Source organism: Ciona robusta, chromosome 14, assembly GCF_009617815.1.
Source record: "Ciona robusta chromosome 14, ASM961781v2".
NCBI lineage: Eukaryota > Metazoa > Chordata > Ascidiacea > Phlebobranchia > Cionidae > Ciona > Ciona robusta.
Genome location: NC_143248.1, coordinates 724,960 through 751,177, shown reverse-complemented (window position 1 = coordinate 751,177; position 26,218 = coordinate 724,960). Strand labels below are relative to the sequence as shown.

At 34.7% G+C, this 26,218-nt stretch overlaps 2 protein-coding genes across 9 annotated transcripts in view; both read left to right on the top strand.

The window, feature by feature from the left end:
- LOC149724691 (transcription initiation factor TFIID subunit 1-like) overlaps positions 1 to 1,362 on the top strand; it is a 28,677-nt gene extending 27,315 nt beyond the window's left edge. For both annotated transcript variants that reach the window (XM_089891970.1, XM_089891969.1), the window contains exons 41-42: positions 387 to 479; positions 680 to 1,362. In XM_089891970.1, the coding sequence (XP_089748096.1) occupies positions 387 to 479; positions 680 to 927 (341 nt within the window). In that variant the 3' untranslated portion in view covers positions 928 to 1,362. The remainder of the gene's footprint in view (positions 1 to 386; positions 480 to 679) is intronic.
- A 318-nt stretch (positions 1,363 to 1,680) lies between these two features.
- LOC149724690 (uncharacterized) lies at positions 1,681 to 26,218 on the top strand. 7 transcript variants are annotated; one of them, XM_089891980.1, is made up of 12 exons: positions 1,681 to 2,516; positions 2,772 to 2,928; positions 3,183 to 3,292; positions 3,711 to 3,822; positions 4,243 to 4,424; positions 4,761 to 4,881; positions 5,235 to 5,385; positions 5,692 to 7,550; positions 7,910 to 8,124; positions 8,274 to 8,503; positions 8,945 to 9,054; positions 9,331 to 26,218. In XM_089891980.1, exons 1-8 carry the CDS (start codon positions 2,207 to 2,209, stop codon positions 5,878 to 5,880), a joined length of 1,332 nt encoding a protein of 443 aa, XP_089748106.1. In that variant the 5' UTR covers positions 1,681 to 2,206; the 3' UTR covers positions 5,881 to 7,550; positions 7,910 to 8,124; positions 8,274 to 8,503; positions 8,945 to 9,054; positions 9,331 to 26,218. The 7 variants fall into 7 exon arrangements, with proteins under 7 accessions (XP_089748106.1, XP_089748105.1, XP_089748101.1 ...); XM_089891979.1 differs by having other exon boundaries at positions 9,118 to 26,218; XM_089891975.1 differs by having other exon boundaries at positions 1,681 to 1,943; positions 2,184 to 2,516; positions 8,274 to 26,218.

The window sequence follows — 26,218 nt, the reverse complement described above, 5'->3', positions numbered from 1 at the left end:
CAATATTGTTTTATGTTATTACATAGTGCGGCAACGTGTATAACACATTAAATAAATGGTCATTCAGTAGAAAGTAGCCATGGAGCAGGTGGCTGGCGGTTACGGGTTCTTTTACTAATAAAGAGTTTGATGAATGTAGCTTTAATTTCTTGGTGGTTGTGGGGGAGTCGTTGGAACACTAACAAGTTATCGCATATATAACTTTTTAGGAATAGGAATGTTATTTAGTATATGGTTGGCAAATTGGACAACCCATGAGGAACCACTGGGTTGGAGCAATTGCCGTTAATCGTCTTGCCCAAGGAAACATACGCCTACAATATTAACAGCGTTGAGCTTTGAACCCGGTACCCTAGATGTTTAAATATTACCACCCATCCACATAGGTTCCGACAGCGATAACAGTGAAGACGGCCGGGATGAAAACACAATTCCTTCAAAACAAGAAACCAAAGTTACAGCTGCTACAACTAACAGAAGTAAATACAGCAATTTAACTTTTACTGTAGTAAACTTTTTTCAACTGATTAAAAACAATTTTTTTTAACTAAATGGAAAAATAATTTGAATATTAAATACCTTTTAAACGTTTTTATTAATAAAACTATTTTTTTTATTCTATATTAAAAAAGTACTACCTTTTTTATTATATTTTTCTCTATTCAAACCTATTATCCAGATGAAGAGTCTTCTGCGTTCGATTCTGTGACCTCATACTTAGATGCTGCGTTGATGCAAGTCAATAATGGCAGCAACATTAACCCCGAGCCCCCTAAATCAGACCCCCCACCCAAACCCGTCGACCCCGCGCTTGATCTTGCGTTAAGTTCCGATGGGGAGGACAGTGTGGCGGTTGGAAGCGGCGAAAGTTTCGTGTCGGTTGGTGGGGAGGTTGTCAGTGACAGTGACTTGTCAGATGACGTTTGAACATAAAGTTACAAGTCCTAATGATACATGAGATTTCTATAGTATGACGTCATGTGACATGAGTACGACGTCTCACTAATTACTAAGTCCCAAAATGCCATGAGATGGTTTCTATGTGATGACGTAGGTATGACGTCAAAGGAGTCAATGTGATTGATCAAGTTGAAGAATATCGAACCAATATATAGTACGGTGGGGTAAGATGGGACCTGTTTTCATTCTCTTTGCTGGTCCCACTTAGTAGTAAATAAATAATATTTACAGAATTAAAACCGTATCCTAACGACTCTAGAACAGCGTTGTTAATTTTTCAAAACACGATCGAGAAATAATAAATTTATGTGCTAACGGTTTCCCATCTTACCCCACAGTACTATATGCACGAAGTTACGATTGTTGAATTATAAATACAGCAAACTGCAATTATCAATGTAACTTAAAGGTCGTTCATTAAAGATTAATGTTACGCCTGGTAATCCCCACTATAATGACGTCATCATACAGCGGATGTTCATAAATTGGTGGAAATGTTCACGTCACAATCCCCATTGTTAACGCTCAATATGGTTTGTGACGTAATAGTAAGCCCATTGAAAGTTGCTTGTATGTTATGTAGGGTTGGCTGGAGGCGCGCAGGGTTTAGATTTATAAGCGAGCTATTTAAGTAATTTGGAAAGCAAAAAAAGCTAGCATGAAAGTGAATTTTTTGTGGGAAATTGTTTTTTTGTCTTACATGAGCGAGGAAGTATTTTTACCGTGTATATAAATAAATAACGTATATATTTTTAACGTATATAAATAAATAAATGAAACTTATTCTATTATCGCGTGGCGAATAAATAACAGTCGTTATAACGCGGGTGTTTTGTTTCATACACTTCATGCCCGCTTTCGAGTTACCACGTATTTAACTTTGTAAGTGATTCTTATTTTTTTGTAGTGTATACCTGACAATTTAGACAACCCATAAGAGACGACGACCGGGTTGGAGCAATTGCCACGAGGGGAGAAATAAAGTAAATTTATAGTAGGGTGGGGAAAGATGGGACACCTTTAGCACATGATATCCTGATCGTGGTTTAAACAATTAACAACAGTCTATGGGAATCATGAAGATACGGTTTCATAATTCTGTGTTTAAATGTTCTTCGTTTACTTCTAAATGGGACGAGAAAATAGAATGATAAGGTGTCCCATCTTCTCCCACCCTACTATATTTATATTTAAAAACACAATATAACATTCGTTTTTTTTAGGTTTCAAGTTTAATTTGTTAAACATGTCTAACAACACGAACTACACAGCCACCCCAACGTCCATGTGTATGTTGATCAGGACATACACCTCTAATGAAACTTTGTTTAACAACGAACATAGCACAGTGATTATCAGAATCTCACTATCGACACTCGTGTTCATGATCAACTCAATGCTTGTTGCTGGTTTGGTCAAAAGTTGGTCAAAGTTTCGCCAAAATATTTATATTTTCGTCCTCGCCATTGTGACATGTGATGCCCTGCTTGGATTGGTGAACGCGGCTAATGGAATACATCACTTAGCAGCTGGAAATATTCTGGATAAATCTGGAGGTACATATGGTGGACTTTTTGTCTGGTACGCTTTCGTAGCACCAGATCCCTACTGTTCAAATGCTGTTATTGATTATCTTTGCGCGGTTGTGCAAAGACATTCGTTATAACACAGGTGTTCTATTTTATACACCTCGTGCCCGATTAGGAGTTACCACGTATGTAATTAGTCAGGAATTGTTTTAAAAGTTTTTTTTAATTTATTTTATTATTATTACACTTTTAAAAAAAAGACGTGTTTCTGTATCATTTCAGCCCGATACCGATACGAAACAGCTTGGTTCTACATGATAAAGTCTTCCATATTTATGGCGGCTGAGGTGTTTACAGCTGGCCATACAGCTTTGATTGCTCTTGCTTTCTCTCGGTATATTTCAGCTCAATCGCATCAACATATGGAACAATTACACAAGTAGGATAAATTAATTTAACTGCTTTATTAAAACGCGGCTGGTTCTGCTTCATACACCACGTGCCCGCTTACAAGTTACCACGTATGTAACTTTTTTATCTTCGCGTGATGGGGCAACGACAGTAGTCGCGTTATAACACGGGTGTTCTGTTTCATACACCTCGTGCCCGCTTAGAGGTTACCAATTGTGTAACTTTGTTAGTGAATATAAATTAGCTTACACAGAAAACTCAATCTTACTCTGTAAATAACAGACGTAACACAGCTCCTGGCAGTTCCTCTCAAATGAACAAGTCTCTTCTTTTATCTCGGAGGAAAAGTTGGATTTTGTCGCTAAATGTTTTCGTTCTCTCCGTAGCGATTTGTAAGTTTTTGAATGTATAAATTACTTTATCCTTCCGTGGCTGGAAAACGACAGTCGTAATCGCACGGGTTTAACACCTCGTGTCAGCTTACGAGTTACCATGTACGTTACTTTGTGGGCAATCATTTTTTTAGTTTTTTTAAAAAAAATTTTTTTATGTATGGCTGATAATTTAGACAACCCATTAGTGACCACTAGTTGGAGCAATTGCCGTTAAGTCCCAAGAACACATACGCCCACAATGGTACCAGCGTCAAGCCTTGAACCCATTACGTCTGGGTTACAGGTAGGCGCGATAATCACTACAATCTGTGTTTTAAACATTATAGCGGATACCGGATACCTAGTTATAGGAAAACCCTTCTATTCAAATACATTCACCATTTTCCAACCAAATTCGTATTCGTTCCCGTTCCAGTTATAATCGGTCTATGTTGGAACTGCACATCAACCTGTTCATGTTTCTTCGATAATGGGAAACTTAGCCGAACAATGGCCGCTCATGATTGCCATCGACATTTTCAATGCAGGTAAGTGTTTATGAATAAATGGAACTTATTTACCTCACGTGGCAGGGCAACAACAGTCGTTATAACACTTCTGTTTGGTTAATACAGGTGGTAAAATAACTTATATATTCAATAACTAAGTATAAAGCAGCAAACTTTTTCTCGTCTTTTTTTTTCTCGTCCGCGCGCCGTCTTTTAATTTACACTCCTGCGTTTCTCGCATTTTGTTCTGCAAGTTACTCAGTTTCCTTGTGTTGCTTTGCCAGTAGTACTGTAGTTAAGTCAGTGTATGCATTTAGTTTGGCTTCTATAACCTTAAATTGTTTGTTTTAACGTAGGTTACTGTCGAACTATATAAGTTGGGTTTTGAGTATGTATAAGTCTAAGTTGATAAAATAGCAACTGATCGTTTTATACGGTGACAAATATTTTACTTTGCAGCTTTCTCTACCCTTCGTTGAAGATATACCACGTAATCGCTTGCGTCATTGCCTTCCTCGTAGCTTTGCTGATAGTTCTCGTTATGTGTGTTGGGACCATACATCGAACTGGGGGGCTGGCCGCCATCTTGCCTTACAGAATTCATCTAAGTTTGCTCAGAAGAAACAGAAGAAAGAAAAAAGGTGGATACATCTTTTGTGTATAGGCGCCGTGGCCGTGGTTAGTGTGCCCGGTTACAGGTTCAAGGCTCATCGCTACTGTCACTTTCAGCGCTGTGTGTTTCTCGACAAGCCACTTAACGGCAATTGCTACAACCCAAAACAATCGCTCACAAAGTTAAATACATGGTAACACGTAAGCGGGCACGAGGTGTATGAAACAGAACACCCGTGTTATAACGACTGTCGTTGCCCCGGCACGCGTGGATAAATAAGTTACAGGATTGATAAAACAACCGTGTTTTATGTTAAAGTTGTATAAATTATAAAAGACACGATTAACAAACACACCAATTACAGATGAGACCGACGACACAGCTGGTGCAATGGCGCTTCATAGAAAACATTCGATACAACTTTCGTACATGAGAAACATGACGCACTTTATCCTATCCGTGTCAATAGTGTACGTGGTTTGCAGGTAAGAAAATGACTTTAATTTGTATGGATAGTAGGGTGGGATAGAATAGGATATGGTTTCATATCTCCTTTTCCGTCACCACTTATCTTATGGCTAAGGAGGGCATGTTTTCAGTTTATTTAAATCTTCCAATTTAGTAGTTAACAATTAATATTCCATATAGCCGTATCCTCATGACTCTAAAGTTAAGAGCTTCGTTAAATGTCCAAAACAAGATTAGGATATTTGGTTTTTAAGCGCTAACGGTATTACATCTGACCATGTCCCTTCTTACCCCGTGTCCCCTCTTACGCCACCATACTATAATGATACATGAACCATCTTACCCCACCTTACAATATAATACATTCCAGATTCCCAGCTAATATTGTTCTTCTGTTGGATTCCCTCCAAATACCAATAACAATATCACCTGTTGGGCTTGCAGCTATTGGAACAATTGCTTTCTCCCACTCGCTACTTAACCCAATTGTGTTCTACGTTACATTACAACCAATGCGAAAAGTAAGTTGGAAAAATGTTTTGTTTATCAATAATTAAAAAAAAGCTGCTTTAGGAAACAAACACACGAAGATTTATTTAGCAGTTCGCACACCAGGTGCTATTTTAGCCATTTAAAAACAGGCCAGGTAAGATGGGACACTTCAAAATACTTGTAATTTTAAAACAATAAGTAAATAGGATTTATAAAGTGGGGTTCATTAATACCACAGGCGGTTCGGCTTGATTTTTTCAGCTCTTTATTTAGTCGCACTTATTTTTTTACTGTGTTACTCTAGCAAATCATTATTTAATTTTTTAACCCCACAGGCGGTCCATCATCTTTTCCAACCATGTTGTACTAGAACCATTGAAACGAAGAGGGGAACCACCACAACTGATCCCACAAACACAAACATAACATCAGCGTTGGCTCAAAACAGAAAGCGTTCACAACTTAGTGCGCGCATAAGTGTAGTGTCCACCATTTCGATTAATCAGAACGAAACTACGTTTTAAACTGGATGGAGAAAATGGGAAACAACATGGCCTGCTATATGCTATGGTGGGAAAAGATGGAACACCTTCACATAGCATCCAAATATCATGGTCGTGTTTTAAACAATTACCAACGGTCTATGGAAGTCGTGAGGATACGGTTTTAAAATTCTTTGAATGTTCTTTGTTTATTACCAAATTGAACGAGAAAATAGAATGAAAAGGTGTCCCATCCTCCCACCCTACTATATTATAGATGCCAAATATAGAGACAAAGACATGAAGTTCATTAATGACAATAATTGACTATTATAGTGAGGTGGGGAAGATGGGGCACCTTTAAGCACAACATATCCCAATATCTTGATCGTGTTTTAAATAATAATTAACAACGCTCGTTTAGGTTCGCAGGGCTACGGTTATATAATTCTGTGAATGTTCTTTGTGTACTACCAATTGGAACGAGAAAACAGAACGAAAATATGTCCCATCTTAACCCACCCTACTTTGAGTTTACTTTTCTGCCTCAATCTTTAAATGTCCGTGTTTTATCGGGCAGTCACATGACCACTTATCACCTATATTGATAGATTAATGTGAAGTCACATCGGTACTACCTCTAACGTTATCACACGCAAGGAAGAAGTAGGTCACACATCCGTTAGTTACTGTGGACTTTCACAGCAGTAACATCTGGTTAACTTTTGTTGTTTTTGCAAGTTTCTAAGACAGCTGATTAAATTAAACAATTAGACTGTCCCAGGGCCTGTTAAGTTTTTGAATACGGGTCACGCACCGATTATAGCACGTCAATAGCCTCTGGCTAAAATCACTAAAAATGTTTTGAAACAAAACATAATATCGCCAAATGAGTTCTCAAAAACGTATTTATACACACCTTATAACCGTGTTATAATAATTTGTGTCCATTTATTAAAGCTTAGCTCTCTCGTTGTTTTGTTTATTATTTAATATTGTAATAGAAATACACAGTGGTTGGCTGATTTTGGCAAATGTTTTGAATTCGTTACCATAAATAAAGTGTCGAAATGCAACTTTGGCTATCTAGTTCAAGTTTTTGTTTATTGCACAAACATGTTGAAATGTAAATTCTCCTGATTGACAGATCTGTTTATGACGTACTCGTGACGCATAAACTAAATTTAATTGACCAATCGGAGAGCTCTGTATTGCATCATATGATGTAATCTAAATCGATGTTACTCCGCCGAATTAAATACAACGAATAAACCTAAATAATATAGTTTTATAAAGTAATTTTAAACAATATAGTAGATACAGTGTGTTTAATAAAGTTTTATAACAAAAAAATGGTAACTTATTGAGGTTTTTAAGAAAATAGGTCGACCGATTTCGCGGAGTACTATCTTACGTCACTTCCTGCCAACGTCAGCTGCGTAAAGAAAGAAGGGCATTTGGTTCAAAACAAGCCATTGTGTTGACGTTTTAGATTACATTGGTGTTCGTTTGGAGTTCGTTTATGTCTGATTTGTAAAAATGCGGAAGAAGTTAAAGTATTCTAGTCTTGATATGCGCGTCGACGACGGCTTAAACCGAGTTTTTTTGATTTGTGAAAATCAAGTAATATGAAAGAGCGGCTATTATATTTTAACGTTCGCACGTTTGAATAAAATTTGCGTGAAATGAAGACGAAAGAAGAATAGAGCTGGGTAAGTGGTCTAAACATTTTAAGTTTTGTTCATAGTTATGTGGTTTACTGTTAGCGTGGATTCTTACTTATAAATGAAATAGGCATATATATACTTTAAATTAATGGTTTACTGTTATGCTAAATGTTCGTTTCAAATTCACTTTTTTGCCTATAATTTGCTTTTATTTCTTCCTATAATCTACTGTTAACTATTTTCTTGGCGCATACAGACAAAATAATATTTTTGGCGCATAATTTATAAGTATTTAGGTATATTTTTACATGAATTTGTTACCTCTTTGGAAGCGTGCCGACAAAATGACTGTTCATATTACCGTATATTTTGCTGTGTGTTGACAAATCATAATCAACCTGCAGGTATCAGAGGTCCAATGGTAATGAGTTTTTGAAGTCTTTTGTTGTTGACTTGTGATGTCTGATTCTTGAAACATACAATGGGCCGCGTATAACTACTGTATTGGAGATTGCGCGGCTTTCTTTGCGAAGAGTGTGTACTAATGAAATGGGCTATTTCTGTATACCTTTTTAGTGTATAACTGAAACTATAGCCAACCCGCTGTCAGGATTTAAAGGTTTGTGTTCTTTCTGCTTCATTTATTGTTCTTGAAGGACTTCATTCCCGATAAAAAAGTCTTCATTCTCGATAAAAATGTGAAAAATCTAAAATTTAAACTTTCATGTTTTAAACCAAGCTTATCGGTATTAATGTTTAAATCTACAGATACAAATAAAGGTTCAAACAGAGCGCGCTTCTTAATGTTAAAATCCGATGGCAGATGATGCAGATATTAGGATTCTAATGATGCGATTGTGGGCGATTTATGATTATTCGATTGATTAATAGGACGAGTCTACATCTGTTTAAGGGATCGGAACCACAACCGCTATTTATTAGGGTTGCAGAAAAATCATGAGAGTGTTATATACGGTGGATCCTATAATTTCAAGCAGGTTAACCTAACCCGAGAGCGCGTGAGCGCCAAGACATTTTCACTGCTTTGTTACTATGTTCTTGCCTATACTAGTTTAAAAACAAGTTTAAAAGTTCTTGTTGTATGTGGTATGCAAGTTACAGAAAAATACCGCTGGTTTCTATGTGTCTTAAAGGTTGGGACTCTTAAGATTTCAATGTTTGCTGTAGTGATGTTTTATTCTTGAGTAGATAGAGATGTAATACGTGTAACTTATTTTCTGAATGTGGGTGACTGCCTTTTAAGAAAATACCAAAACTAACAAGAAATCTACTTAAATCAATACAAAATCAATATTTATTTCAAAATCAATCTTTAGTTAAAAGATCCAATTAATTTCAGCGGGCAAAGCATATTCCATGCAGCCAGACTGCTTTGATCTTGTAAGCAAAGTAAATTTTAATTGTTTCCTTCGTAATAGTTCACTGAAACCGAAGTTATTTCTATGCGTTATGGAATTTAAATGACATCCTGTTATCCCTGTGGTTGATTTGAAATCCTGAAGAAACCAATTTAATTTGTATAATAAAGGTGTTTACTTTGTAGAAATCTATATTAGTTAAAAAGCTTGCTAAAAAACATATTGTCATATAGATTCATTAGAGCGAATCCAATTGTGGAATAAATCCTGAATTTCCAGACAATGGGTTTAAAATTGCTCCTACAAAGAGTTATGTTGTGTAAGACTCCAGAAAACAAGTTGCATGAATTCCCAAGCACAAGATTCTAAAGTTATCATAGCTTAATTTCGTGTGAAGTAATGTTTTTAGGTCAAGTGTTGTCCAACTATTTTTAATGTCTATGCAGAATACTTATGGAGACCAACATTCAAGAGGAAAGCTTTTGGAAAATGTGGCAAATTATTCAGATAACTGGATTTATAAACTTTGATACAATAGAGATATTTAAAATGAAGCCTGTTCTAAAGTTTTTGCTTTATTTTAAGCCTGGTTTCCCTGGTGTTAGTCTTAGATTAAGCTAAGTTGGTAAAGCATTCAAAATATTTCGTAGTTTAAAAACTAGGCTTAGTGCAAACAACTATTCAAAGTAGTTACAGACCACCGGTGATTAGACACGCTGCTCTTGGAAAACAACATAAACTGCGACTTCTTTAGATGGAGTTATAACTACTACACGCTCGGACACGCTCGGGTTCAATTCAAACTTGTCCACAACCTAATTTGGTTCGAGTGGTAAATAGGCGGTAATATTTTGCAAATCCATTTTCATGAGTTACAGAGTTTTTATCGAAAAACTGCGCAACAAATCGTAACCTGGATTTATAGAAGCAAATGGTAGTTGTGTGGAAATCTTTCGTTCTCCTGGTAACAAAATTAATCGGGTATTGTTTCTGTCTTTACTACTTGTACCAATTATCTGGCAAAACAAAATTAGTTCAAAGACAATTTAGTGATGTTTTATGCGCACTTAGTCTAAAAGATGATTAAATGGGTTTATACCAGTAAACTATTATGGCAACAACATTTTTCAAGTGATTTGCAGGATTTGTTTTTCCACTCTGACACTTATGAAAGCAAATATATGTGATGAACTCTTCTCTATTGTGAGTGATGTATATATATCTGTGTATGTGTGCTTAAAGTTAAAGAGGAAAATTTAACAAATTTGATGTAATACAAAGTTTATGAACATATTTTTTGCGAAATATAAAGTAGTTACTATAGGTTTAGTGTAGTGCAAACACTATTTTAAAGTAGTTGCAGAATACTTGCGAAAAGCAATGATAAAAGCGGGAAACAACTCGAAAAATGTGGACGCTTATTGTGATGACTGGAGAAAGGATTCAACGCTTACTACGCTTTCATTCAAATCGACCTTGTCAAAAATGCGATTGGTTCAATTGGTAAACAAATTGGTTGTGTGAAAATCCATATTGTATGAATTACAGATTTGCTAATGTGCGTCATCTGAAAACCTTCGCAATCTATCATAGCTTGGATCCATTGAAGCAAATAATAATCGCTACAAATATCTTTCATGTTGCTGGTAAACATTTGCGTTCACATGTTCAGTATTTGTTATATAATTGTTAAAATGTATAGTTTAAAACTAGGCTTAGTGCAAACAACTATTCAAAGTAGTTACAGACCACGGGTGATCAGACACGCTGCTCTTGGAAAACAACATATACTGCGACCTTTTTAGATGGAGTTATAACTACTACACGCTCGGGTTCAATTCAAACTTGTCCACGATTTAATTTGGTCCGAGTGGTAAATAGGCGGTAATATTTTGCAAATCCATTTTCATGAGTTACAGAGTTTTTAATCGAAAAAACTGCGCAACAAATCGTCACCCGGATTTATAAAAGCAAATGGTAGTTGTGTGGAAATCCTTCGTTCTCCTGGTAACAAGATTAATCGGGTATTGTTTCCATCTTTACTACATGTACCAGTTATCTGGCGAAACAAAATTATTTCATGAACAATTTAGTGATGTATTATGCGCACTTTCAAGTCTAAATGATGATTAAATGGGTTTATACCAGTAAACTAGTATGGCAACAACATTTTTTCAAGTGATTTGCAGGATTTGTTTTTCCACTCTGACACTTATGAAAGCAAATATATGTGATGAGCTCTTCTCTATTGTGAGTGATGTGTATATATCTGTGTATGTGTGCTTAGATATAACGACCAGTTATCACTTTGATCTAAAATTTATTGTAATACGAAGTTGAGCAATTTTTTGCGAAATCTAAAATAGTTACAATAGGTTTAGTGTAGTGCAAACACTATTTTAAAGTAGTTGCAGAATACTTGCGAAAAGCAATGATAAAAGCGGAAAACAACTCGAAAAATGTGGACGCTTATTGTGATGACTGGAGAAAGGATTCAACGCTTACTACGCTTTCATTCAAATCGACCTTGTTAAAAATGCGATCGGTTCAATTGGTAAACAAATTGGTTGTGTGAAAATCCATATTGTATGAATTACAGATTTGCTAATGTGCGTCATCTGAAAACCTTCGCAATCTATCATAACTTGGATCTATTGAAGCAAATAGTAATCGCTACGAATAACTTACATGTTGCTGGTAAACATTTTTGTTGTTGAGTAGTTGTTATATAAATGTTGAAATATTTAGTTTAAACTAGGCTTAGTGCAAACAACTATTCAAAGTAGTTACAGACCACCGGTGATTAGACACGCTGCTCTTGGAAAACAACATAAACTGCGACTTCTTTAGATGGAGTTATAACTACTACACGCTCGGGTTCAATTCAAACTTGTCCACAACCTAATTTGGTCCGAGTGGTAAATAGGCGGTAATATTTTGCAAAACCATTTTTCATGAGTTACAGAGTTTTTAATCGAAAAACTGCGCAACAAATCGTCACCCGGGTTTATAGAAGCAAATGGTAGTTGTGTGGAAATCCTCTGTTCTCCTGGTAACAAAATTAATCGGGTATTGTTTCCATCTTTACTACATGTATCAGTTATCTGGGGAAACAAAATTATTTCAAGAACAATTTAGTGATGTATTATGCGCACTTTCAAGTCTAAATGATGATTAAATGGGTTTATACCAGTAAACTAGTATGGCAACAACATTTTTCAAGTGATTTGCAGGATTTGTTTTTCCACTCTGACACTTATGAAAGCAAATATATGTGATGAACTCTTCTCTATTGTGAGTGATGTATATATATCTGTGTATGTGTGCTTGAAGTTAAAGAGGAAAATTTAACAAATTTGATGTAATACAAAGTTTATGAACATATTTTTTGCGAAATATAAAGTAGTTACAATAGGTTTAGTGTAGTGCAAACACTATTTTAAAGTAGTTGCAGAATACTTGCGAAAAGCAATGATAAAAGCGGGAAACAACTCGAAAAATGTGGACGCTTATTGTGATGACTGGAGAAAGGATTCAACGCTTACTACGCTTTCATTCAAATCAACCTTGTCAAAAATGCGAACGGTTCAATCGGTAAACAAATTGGTTGTGTGAAAATCCATATTGTATGAATTACAGATTTGCTAATGTGCGTCATCTGAAAACCTTCGCAATCTATCATAACTTGGATCTATTGAAGCAAATAGTAATCGCTACGAATAACTTACATGTTGCTGGTAAACATTTTTGTTGTTGAGTAGTTGTTATATAAATGTTGAAATATTTAGTTTAAACTAGGCTTAGTGCAAACAACTATTCAAAGTAGTTACAGACCACCGGTGATTAGACACGCTGCTCTTGGAAAACAACATAAACTGCGACTTCTTTAGATGGAGTTATAACTACTACACGCTCGGGTTCAATTCAAACTTGTCCACAACCTAATTTGGTCCGAGTGGTAAATAGGCGGTAATATTTTGCAAATCCATTTTTCATGAGTTACAGAGTTTTTAATCGAAAAACTGCGCAACAAATCGTCACCCGGGTTTATAGAAGCAAATGGTAGTTGTGTGGAAATCCTCCGTTCTCCTGGTAACAAAATTAATCGGGTATTGTTTCCATCTTTACTACATGTATCAGTTATCTGGGGAAACAAAATTATTTCAAGAACAATTTAGTGATGTATTATGCGCACTTTCAAGTCTAAATGATGATTAAATGGGTTTATACCAGTAAACTAGTATGGCAACAACATTTTTCAAGTGATTTGCAGGATTTGTTTTTCCACTTTGACACTTATGAAAGCAAATATATGTGATGAACTCTTCTCTATTGTGAGTGATGTATATATATCTGTGTATGTGTGCTTGAAGTTAAAGAGGAAAATTTAACAAATTTGATGTAATACAAAGTTTATGAACATATTTTTTGCGAAATATAAAGTAGTTACAATAGGTTTAGTGTAGTGCAAACACTATTTTAAAGTAGTTGCAGAATACTTGCGAAAAGCAATGATAAAAGCGGGAAACAACTCGAAAAATGTGGACGCTTATTGTGATGACTGGAGAAAGGATTCAACGCTTACTACGCTTTCATTCAAATCAACCTTGTCAAAAATGCGAACGGTTCAATCGGTAAACAAATTGGTTGTGTGAAAATCCATATTGTATGAATTACAGATTTGCTAATGTGCGTCATCTGAAAACCTTCGCAATCTATCATAACTTGGATCTATTGAAGCAAATAGTAATCGCTACGAATATCTTTCATGTTGCTGGTAAACATTTGCGTTCACATGTTCAGTATTTGTTGTATAATTGTTGAAACGTATAGTTTAAAACTAGGCTTAGTGCAAACAACTATTTAAAGTAGTTACAGACCACCGGTGATTAGACACGCTGCTCTTGGAAAACAACATATACTGCGACTTCTTTAGATGGAGTTATCCTATTACACGCTCGGGTTCAATTCAAACTTGTCCACGATTTAATTTGGTCTGAGTGGTAAATAGGCGGTAATATTTTGCAAATCCATTTTTCATGAGTTACAGAGTTTTTAATCGAAAAACTGCGCAACAAATCGTCACCCGGATTTATAGAAGCAAATGGTAGTTGTGTGGAAATCCTCCGTTCTTCTGGTAACAAATTTAATTGGGTATCATTTTCATCTTTACTACTTGTACCGATTATCTGGCGAAACAAAATTAGTTCATGAACAATTTAGTGATGTTTTATGCGCACTTTCAAGTCTAAATGATGATTAAATGTGTTTATACCAGTAAACTAGTATTGGAACAACATTTTTCAAATGATTTGCAGGATTTGTTTTTAACTCTGACTGTTATGAAAGCAAATATATGGGATGAGCTCTTCTCTATTGTGAGTGATGTATATATATCTGTGTATGTGTGCTTAAAAATAACGGAAATGTTAAACAAATTTAATGTAATACAAAGTTGAACATGTTTTTGTGAAATATAAAATAACCACAATAGGTTTAGTGTAGTGCAAACACTATTTTAAAGTAATTGCAGAATACTTGCGAAAAGCAATGATAAAAGCGGGAAAGGACTCGAAAAATGTGGACACTTTTTGTGATGACTGGAGAAAGGATTCAACGCTTACTACGCTTTCATTCAAATCGACCTTGTCAAAAATGCGAACGGTTCAATCGGTAAACAAATTGGTTGTGTGAAAATCCATATTGTATGAATTACAGATTTGCTAATGTGCGTCATCTGAAAACCTTCGCAATCTATCATAACTTGGATCTATTGAAGCAAATAATAATCGCTACGAATACCTTTCATGTTGCTGGTAAACATTTGCGTTCACATGTTCAGTATTTGTTATATAATTGTTAAAATGTATAGTTTAAAACTAGGCTTAGTGCAAACAGCTATTCAAAGTAGTTACAGACCACCGGTGATCAGACACGCTGCTCTTGGAAAACAAGATATACTGCGACCTTTTTAGATGGAGTTATAACTACTACACGCTCGGGTTCAATTCAAACTTGTCCACGATTTAATTTGGTCCGAGTGGTAAATAGGCGGTAATATTTTGCAAATCCATTTTTCATGAGTTACAGAGTTTTTATCGAAAAACTGCGCAACAAATCGTCACCCGGATTTATAGAAGCAAATGGTAGTTGTGTGGAAATCCTTCGTTCTCCTGGTAACAAAATTAATTGGGTATAGTTACCATCTTTACTACTTGTACCGATTATCTGGCGAAACAAAATTATTTCAAAGACAATTTAGTGATGTTTTATGCGCACTTAGTCTAAAAGATGATTAAATGGGTTTATACCAGTAAACTAGTATGGCAACAACATTTTTCAAGTGATTTGCAGGATTTGTTTTTCCACTCTGACACTTATGAAAGCAAATATATGTGATGAACTCTTCTCTATTGTGAGTGATGTATATATATCTGTGTATGTGTGCTTAAAGTTAAAGAGGAAAATTTAACAAATTTGATGTAATACAAAGTTTATGAACATATTTTTTGCGAAATATAAAGTAGTTACAATAGGTTTAGTGTAGTGCAAACACTATTTTAAAGTAGTTGCAGAATACTTGCGAAAAGCAATGATAAAAGCGGGAAACAACTCGAAAAATGTGGACGCTTATTGTGATGACTGGAGAAAGGATTCAACGCTTACTACGCTTTCATTCAAATCAACCTTGTCAAAAATGCGAACGGTTCAATCGGTAAACAAATTGGTTGTGTGAAAATCCATATTGTATGAATTACAGATTTGCTAATGTGCGTCATCTGAAAACCTTCGCAATCTATCATAACTTGGATCTATTGAAGCAAATAGTAATCGCTACGAATATCTTTCATGTTGCTGGTAAACATTTGCGTTCACATGTTCAGTATTTGTTGTATAATTGTTGAAACGTATAGTTTAAAACTAGGCTTAGTGCAAACAACTATTTAAAGTAGTTACAGACCACCGGTGATTAGACACGCTGCTCTTGGAAAACAACATATACTGCGACTTCTTTAGATGGAGTTATCCTATTACACGCTCGGGTTCAATTCAAACTTGTCCACGATTTAATTTGGTCTGAGTGGTAAATAGGCGGTAATATTTTGCAAATCCATTTTTCATGAGTTACAGAGTTTTTAATCGAAAAACTGCGCAACAAATCGTCACCCGGATTTATAGAAGCAAATGGTAGTTGTGTGGAAATCCTTCGTTCTCCTGGTAACAAAATTAATTGGGTATAGTTACCATCTTTACTACTTGTACCGATTATCTGGCGAAACAAAATTATTTCAAAGACAATTTAGTGATGTTTTATGCGCACTTAGTCTAAAAGATGATTAAATGGGTTTATACCAGTAAACTAGTATGGCAACAACATTTTTCAAGTGATTTGCAGGATTTGTTTTTCCACTCTGACACTTATGAAAGCAAATATATGTGATGAACTCTTCTCTATTGTGAGTGATGTATATATATCTGTGTATGTGTGCTTAAAGTTAAAGAGGAAAATTTAACAAATTTGATGTAATACAAAGTTTATGAACATATTTTTTGCGAAATATAAAGTAGTTACTATAGGTTTAGTGTAGTGCAAACACTATTTTAAAGTAGTTGCAGAATACTTGCGAAAAGAAATGATAAAAGCGGGAAACAACTCGAAAAATGTGGACGCTTATTGTGATGACTGGAGAAAGGATTTAACGCTTACTACGCTTTCATTCAAATCGACCTTGTCAAAAATGCGATCGGTTCAATTGGTAAACAAATTGGTTGTGTGAAAATCCATATTGTATGAATTACAGATTTGCTAATGTGCGTCATCTGAAAACCTTCGCAATCTATCATAGCTTGGATCTATTGAAGCAGATAATAATCGCTACGAATAACTTACATGTTGCTGGTAAACATTTTCGTTGTTGAGTAGTTGTTATATAATTGTTGAAACGTTTAGTTTAAACTAGGCTTAGTGCAAACAACTATTCAAAGTAGTTACAGACCACCGGTGATCAGACACGCTGCTCTTGGAAAACAACATAAACTGCGACTTCTTTAGATGGAGTTATAACTACTACACGCTCGGGTTCAATTCAAACTGGTCCATGATCTAATTTGGTCCGAGTGGTAAATAGGCGGTAATATTTTGCAAATCCATTTTTCATGAGTTACAGAGTTTTTAATCGAAAAACTGCGCAACAAATCGTCACCCGGATTTATAGAAGCAAAAGGTAGTTGTGTGGAAATCCTTCGTTCTCGTGGTAACAAAACTAATTGGGTATAGTTTCCATCTTTACTACTTGTACCGATTATTTGGCGAAACAAAATTATTTCATGGACAATTTAGTGATGTTTTATGCGCACTTTCAAGTGTAAAAGATGATTAAATGGGTTCATACCAGTAAACTAGTATGGCAACAACATTTTTTAAGTGATTTGCAGGATTTGTTTTTCCACTCTGACACTTATGAAAGCAAATATATGTGATGAGCTCTTCTTTATTGTGAGTGATAATATATCTGTGTATGTGTGCTTAAAGTTAAAGAGGAAAATTTAACAAATTTGATGTAATACAAAGTTTATGAACATATTTTTTTGCGAAATATAAAGTAGTTACTATAGGTTTAGTGTAGTGCAAACACTATTTTAAAGTAGTTGCAGAATACTTGCGAAAAGCAATGATAAAAGCGGGAAACAACTCGAAAAATGTGGACGCTTATTGTGATGACTGGAGAAAGGATTCAACGCTTACTACGCTTTCATTCAAATCAACCTTGTCAAAAATGCGATTGGTTCAATTGGTAAACAAATTGGTTGTGTGAAAATCCATATTGTATGAATTACAGATTTGCTAATGTGCGTCATCTGAAAACCTTCGCAATCTATCATAGCTTGGATCCATTGAAGCAAATAATAATCGCTACGAATATCTTTCATGTTGCTGGTAAACATTTGCGTTCACATGTTCAGTATTTGTTGTATAATTGTTGAAACGTATAGTTTAAAACTAGGCTTAGTGCAAACAACTATTTAAAGTAGTTACAGACCACCGGTGATTAGACACGCTGCTCTTGGAAAACAACATATACTGCGACTTCTTTAGATGGAGTTATCCTATTACACGCTCGGGTTCAATTCAAACTTGTCCACGATTTAATTTGGTCTGAGTGGTAAATAGGCGGTAATATTTTGCAAATCCATTTTTCATGAGTTACAGAGTTTTTAATCGAAAAACTGCGCAACAAATCGTCACCCGGATTTATAGAAGCAAATGGTAGTTGTGTGGAAATCCTCCGTTCTTCTGGTAACAAATTTAATTGGGTATCATTTTCATCTTTACTACTTGTACCGATTATCTGGCGAAACAAAATTAGTTCATGAACAATTTAGTGATGTTTTATGCGCACTTTCAAGTCTAAATGATGATTAAATGTGTTTATACCAGTAAACTAGTATTGGAACAACATTTTTCAAATGATTTGCAGGATTTGTTTTTAACTCTGACTGTTATGAAAGCAAATATATGGGATGAGCTCTTCTCTATTGTGAGTGATGTATATATATCTGTGTATGTGTGCTTAAAAATAACGGAAATGTTAAACAAATTTAATGTAATACAAAGTTGAACATGTTTTTGTGAAATATAAAATAACCACAATAGGTTTAGTGTAGTGCAAACACTATTTTAAAGTAATTGCAGAATACTTGCGAAAAGCAATGATAAAAGCGGGAAAGGACTCGAAAAATGTGGACACTTTTTGTGATGACTGGAGAAAGGATTCAACGCTTACTACGCTTTCATTCAAATCGACCTTGTCAAAAATGCGAACGGTTCAATCGGTAAACAAATTGGTTGTGTGAAAATCCATATTGTATGAATTACAGATTTGCTAATGTGCGTCATCTGAAAACCTTCGCAATCTATCATAACTTGGATCTATTGAAGCAAATAATAATCGCTACGAATACCTTTCATGTTGCTGGTAAACATTTGCGTTCACATGTTCAGTATTTGTTGTATAATTGTTGAAACGTATAGTTTAAAACTAGGCTTAGTGCAAACAACTATTCAAAGTAGTTACAGACCACCAGTGATCAGACACGCTGCTCTTGGAAAACAACATAAACTGTGACTTCTTTAGATGAAGTTATAACTACTACACGCTCGGGTTCAATTCAAACTTGTCCATGATCTAATTTCGTCTGAGTGGTAAATAGGCGGTAATATTTTGCAAATCTATTTTTCATAAGTTACAGAGTTTTTCATCGAAAAAACTGCGCAACAAATCGTCACCCGGATTTATAGAAGCAAATGGTAGTTGTGTGGAAATCCTTCGTTCTCGTGGTAACAAAACTAATTGGATATAGTTTCCATCTTTACTACTTGTACCGATTATCTGGCGTAACAAAATTATTTCAAAGACAATTTAGTGATGTTTTATGCGCACTTAGTCTAAAAGATGATTAAATGGGTTTATACCAGTAAACTAGTATGGCAACAACATTTTTTAAGTGATTTGCAGGATTTGTTTTTCCACTCTGACACTTATGAAAGCAAATATATGTGATGAGCTCTTCTCTATTGTGAGTGATGTGTATATATCTGTGTATGTGTGCTTAGATATAACGACCAGTTATCACTTTGATCTAAAATTTATTGTAATACGAAGTTGAGCAATTTTTTGCGAAATCTAAAATAGTTACAATAGGTTTAGTGTAGTGCAAACACTATTTTAAAGTAGTTGCAGAATACTTGCGAAAAGCAATGATAAAAGTGGGAAACAACTCGAAAAATGTGGACGCTTATTGTGATGACTGGAGAAAGGATTCAACGCTTACTACGCTTTCATTCAAATCGACCTTGTCAAAAATGCGATCGGTTCAATTGGTAAACAAATTGGTTGTGTGAAAATCCATATTGTATGAATTACAGATTTGCTAATGTGCGTCATCTGAAAACCTTCGCAATCTATCATAACTTGGATCTATTGAAGCAAATAGTAATCGCTACGAATAACTTACATGTTGCTGGTAAACATTTGCGTTCACATGTTCAGTATTTGTTATATAATTGTTGAAATGTATAGTTTAAAACTAGGCTTAGTGCAAACAACTATTCAAAGTAGTTACAGACCACCGGTGATTAGACACGCTGCTCTTGGAAAACAACATATACTGCGACCTTTTTAGATGGAGTTATAACTACTACACGCTCGGGTTCAATTCAAACTTGTCCACAACCTAATTTGGTCTGAGTGGTAAATAGGCGGTAATATTTTGCAAATCCATTTTCATGAGTTACAGAGTTTTTAATACTTGGCCATCGAAAAACTGCGCAACAAATCGACACCCGGATTTATAGAAGCAAATGGTAGTTGTGTGGAAATCCTCCGTTCTCCTGGTAACAAAATTAATTGGGTATTGTTTCCATCTTTACTACTTGTACCAATTATCTGGCGAATCAAAATGTGTTCATACATAACTAGTGAAGTTTTATGTGCATTTTCAAGTCTAAAAGATGATTAAATGGGTTTATACCAGTAAACTAGTATTGGAACAACATTTTTCAAGTGATTTGCAGGATTTGTTTTTCCACTCTGACACTTATGAAAGCAAATATATGTGATGAACTCTTCTCTATTGTGAGTGGTGTATATATATCTGTGTATGTGTGCTTAAAGTTAAAGAGGAAAATTAACAAATTTAATGTAATACAAAGTTTATAAGCATATTTTTTGCGAAATATAAAGTAGTTACAATAGGTTTAGCGTAGTGCAAACGCTATTTTAAAGTAGTTGCAGAATACTTGCGAAAAGCAATGATAAAAGCGGGAAACAACTCGAAAAATGTGGACGCTTATTGTGATGACTGGAGAAAGGATTCAACGCTTACTACGCTTTCATTCAAATCGACCTTGTCAAAAATGCGATCGGTTCAATTGGTAAACAAATTGGTTGTGTGAAAATCCATATTGTATGAATTACAGATTTGCTAATGTGCGTTATCTGAAAACCTTCGCAATCTATCATAACTTGGATCTATTGAAGCAAATAGTAATCGCTACGAATAACTTACATGTTGCTGGTAAACATTTGCGTTCACATGTTCAGTATTTGTTATATAATTGTTGAAATGTATAGTTTAAAACTAGGCTTAGTGCAAACAACTATTCAAAGTAGTTACAGACCACCGGTGATTAGACACGCTGCTCTTGGAAAACAACATATACTGCGACCTTTTTAGATGGAGTTATAACTACTACACGCTCGGGTTCAATTCAAACTTGTCCACAACCTAATTTTGGTCTGAGTGGTAAATAGGCGGTAATATTTTGCAAATCCATTTTCATGAGTTACAGAGTTTTTAATACTTGGCCATCAAAAAACTGCGCAACAAATCGTCACCCGGATTTATAGAAGCAAATGGTAGTTGTGTGGAAATCCTTCGTTCTCCTGGTAACAAAATTAATTGGGTATCGTTTCCATCTTTACTACTTGTACCAATTATCTGGCGAAACAAAATGTGTTCATACATAACTAGTAAAGTTTTATGTGCATTTTCAAGTCTAAAAGATGATTAAATGTGTTTATACCAGTAAACTAGTATGGCAACAACATTTTTCAAGTGATTTGCAGGATTTGTTTTTAACTCTGACTGTTATGAAAGCAAATATATGTGATGAACTCTTCTCTATTGTGAGTGATGTATATATATATCTGTGTATGTGTGCTTAAAGTTAAAGAGGAAAATTTAACAAATTTAATGTAATACAAAGTTCATAAGCATATTTTTTGCGAAATATGAAGTAGTTACAATAGGTTTAGTGTAGTGCAAACACTATTTTAAAGTAGTTGCAGAATACTTGCGAAAAGCAATGATAAAAGCGGAAAACAACTCGAAAAATGTGGACGCTTATTGTGATGACTGGAGAAAGGATTCAACGCTTACTACGCTTTCATTCAAATCGACCTTGTCAAAAATGCGATTGGTTCAATCGGTAAACAAATTGGTTGTGTGAAAATCCATATTGTATGAATTACAGATTTGCTAATGTGCGTCATCTGAAAACCTTCGCAATCTATCATAGCTTGGATCTATTAAAGCAAATAGTAATCGCTACGAATAACTTACATGTTGCTGGTAAACATTTTCGTTGTTGAGTAGTTGTTATATAATTGTTGAAATGTTTAGTTTAAACTAGCCTTAGTGCAAACAACTATTCAAAGTAGTTACAGACCACCGGTGATTAGACACGCTGCTCTTGGAAAACAACATAAACTGCGACTTCTTTAGATGGAGTTATAACTACTACACGCTCGGGTTCAATTCAAACTTGTCCACAACCTAATTTGGTCTGAGTGGTAAATAGGCGGTAATATTTTGCAAATCCATTTTCATGAGTTACAGAGTTTTTAATACTTGGCCATCGAAACACTGCGCAACAAATCGTCACCCGGATTTATAGAAGCAAATGGTAGTTGTGTGGAAATCCTTGGTTCTCCTGGTAACAAAATTAATTGGGTATCGTTTCCATCTTTACTACTTGTACCAATTATCTGGCGAAACAAAATGTGTTCATACATAACTAGTGAAGTTTTATGTGCATTTTCAAGTCTAAAAGATGATTAAATGTGTTTATACCAGTAAACTAGTATGGCAACAACATTTTTCAAGTGATTTGCAGGATTTGTTTTTAACTCTGACTGTTATGAAAGCAAATATATGTGATGAACTCTTCTCTATTGTGAGTGATGTATATATATCTGTGTATGTGTGCTTAAAGTTAAAGAGGAAAATTTAACAAATTTAATGTAATACAAAGTTTATAAGCATATTTTTTGCGAAATATGAAGTAGTTACAATAGGTTTAGTGTAGTGCAAACACTATTTTAAAGTAGTTGCAGAATACTTGCGAAAAGCAATGATAAAAGCGGGAAACAACTCGAAAAATGTGGACGCTTATTGTGATGACTGGAGAAAGGATTCAACGCTTACTACGCTTTCATTCAAATCGACCTTGTCAAAAATGCGATCGGTTCAATTGGTAAACAAATTGGTTGTGTGAAAATCCATATTGTATGAATTACAGATTTGCTAATGTGCGTCATCTGAGAACCTTCGCAATCTATCATAACTTGGATCTATTGAAGCAAATAATAATCGCTACGAATACCTTTCATGTTGCTGGTAAACATTTGCGTTCACATGTTCAGTATTTGTTATATAATTGTTGAAACGTATAGTTTAAAACTAGGCTTAGTGCAAACAACTATTCAAAGTAGTTACAGACCACCGGTGATCAGACACGCTGCTCTTGGAAAACAACATATACTGCGACCTTTTTAGATGGAGTTATAACTACTACACGCTCGGGTTCAATTCAAACTTGTCCACGATTTAATTTGGTCCGAGTGGTAAATAGGCGGTAATATTTTGCAAATCCATTTTTCATGAGTTACAGAGTTTTTATCGAAAAACTGCGCAAAAAATCGTCACCCGGATTTATAGAAGCAAATGGTAGTTGTGTGTAAATCTTTCGTTCTCCTGGTAACAAAATTAATTGGGTATGGTTTCCATCTTTACTACATGTACCAGTTATCTGGCGAAACAAAATTATTTCATGAACAATTTAGTGATGTATTATGCGCACTTTCAAGTCTAAATGATGATTAAATGGGTTTATACCAGTAAACTAGTATGGCAACAACATTTTTTCAAGTGATTTGCAGGATTTGTTTTTCCACTCTGACACTTATGAAAGCAAATATATGTGATGAGCTCTTCTCTATTGTGAGTGATGTGTATATATCTGTGTATGTGTGCTTAGATATAACGACCAGTTATCACTTTGATCTAAAATTTATTGTAATACGAAGTTGAGCAATTTTTTGCGAAATCTAAAATAGTTACAATAGGTTTAGTGTAGTGCAAACACTATTTTAAAGTAGTTGCAGAATACTTGCGAAAAGCAATGATAAAAGCGGGAAACAACTCGAAAAATGTGGACGCTTATTGTGATGACTGGAGAAAGGATTCAACGCTTACTACGCTTTCATTCAAATCGACCTTGTCAAAAATGCGATCGGTTCAATTGGTAAACAAATTGGTTGTGTGAAAATCCATATTGTATGAATTACAGATTTGCTAATGTGCGTCATCTGAAAACCTTCGCAATCTATCATAACTTGGATCTATTGAAGCAAATAATAATCGCTACGAATACCTTTCATGTTGCTGGTAAACATTTGCGTTCACATGTTCAGTATTTGTTATATAATTGTTGAAATGTATGGTTTAAAACTAGGCTTAGTGCAAACAACTATTCAAAGTAGTTACAGACCACCGGTGATTAGACACGCTGCTCTTGGAAAACAACATATACTGCGACCTTTTTAGATGGAGTTATAACTACTACACGCTCGGGTTCAATTCAAACTTGTCCACAACCTAATTTGGTCTGAGTGGTAAATAGGCGGTAATATTTTGCAAATCCATTTTTTTATGAGTTACAGAGTTTTTGATACTTGGGCATCGAAAAACTGCGCAACAAATCGTCACCCGGATTTATAGAAGCAAATGGTAGTTGTGTGGAAATCCTTCGTTCTCCTGGTAACTAATTTAATCGGGTATTGTTTCCATCTTTACTACTTGTACCGATTATCTGGCGAAACAAAATTATTTCATGAACATTTTAGTGGTGTATTATGCGCACTTTCAAGTCTAAAAGATGATTAAATGTGTTTATACCAGTAAACTAGTATTGGAACAACATTTTTCAAGTGATTTGCTGGATTTGTTTTTAACTCTGACTGTTATGAAAGCAAATATATGTGATGAGCTCTTCTCTATTGTGAGTGATATATAAATATCTGTGCACCAATTATCCCCCTAAATCATCCAGTCAAGCCAATTCCACCCTGTGGTCATAGGTTATTTATTGATGTTATTTAGTAATTGCGAAAACCTTGATAAAAAGGACTTGAGAGTGGTGAAATGATTGACTGTGTACAGTTACATTTTTTATGTTTAGCGACAATTTTTCGAAGCATTAATTGTTCTTTAGTTTTAATTAGGACTTATGTATTGGGTGTTATTCTGTTTGCATGTATGCTTAGTTGTTATAGTGGCAGAAATATCATTCAGCAAATTTTGTTACATATTTTATTTTAGCCCACCTTGTGTGTTTTAATTTATCGGTTGTTTGTTGTGTGCACCAGATTTTCATGTAATGTAATGAACGCTTTGTCAGACTTTTTTATCCAACATTGCCAGATAGTTTCTTGGCTAAAGTCAATTTGTTAATGCAGAACTTGTGTACTTTAATTGATTTATTTTAATAATTGTTTGTTGTGTGCATCTAATTTTCATGCAATATCACTTTGTCAGATTTCTGTTTTATGTTTATCATTGCAAGATAATATCTTGGCTAAAGTTATTATATCATTTGTTGATACTGTTAATGCTGTGCATTCATTTCATATATTTAGTAACATAACATTTATTTGTAAACCATGTTTAATTGTTATTGATTGGCTTTTAGGTGCGACAAATGACTTTTTATTCAAGTTTAGTTTTAATTTTAGGTTTTTTTTTGACTAACGACTTTGGTTTTATTTATAAACCTTGTTTTTGGATGTATTAATTTTATTTGTAAACCATGTTCAATTTTGATGGTTTAGCTTTTAGATGCGTTTTTTACCAATGACATAAGTTTTATTTAAAAACTTTGTTTGTAAACCTTGTTTGTTTTAATTAATGTTAGGTACGTTTTTGACACAAGTTTTATTTGTTAATTTTTTGGATGATTAGCCGGTAGGTGCGTTTTTGACAGAAGTTTTATTTGTGTATTTTGGTTGTTTAAAATTTTTGTGCATTTTATAGAAATGCCCCAGTCTTTTCCTTGCATGGCTATGGTGTCTAACTATGCAAGGGTTTCTCCTGGTTGCGAGAAACCCACTGCTGTGACTGGAACCTTGACGCGGTGCAGTGGCTTTCCACCAATACCAGTCGACACCATTAAACTAATTAATGCCCAGTATATATTTCCCCTTTTTGTCGTTAGTTTTTTACCAGTTACACCTCTTTAAAACAATGCTCATTAATATGTTTGTTAACAAAGCAGCATTTTTCTCAAAAACTTAGTCTAACGCTTTAAACAAATCCCAATATTCAACTCTCCAACTTTGAAACACGAAAGATTATACACTAATTGAAAGATCAACCGATAACTTTGGTTTTGTTTAATTTGTGAAATTTTATCAAATTTTAATTTTTATCAAATTACGTTTTATTTATTGATGTGGTGTAAACATACTGAAAAATAAAAGTTCCATTTAGAAA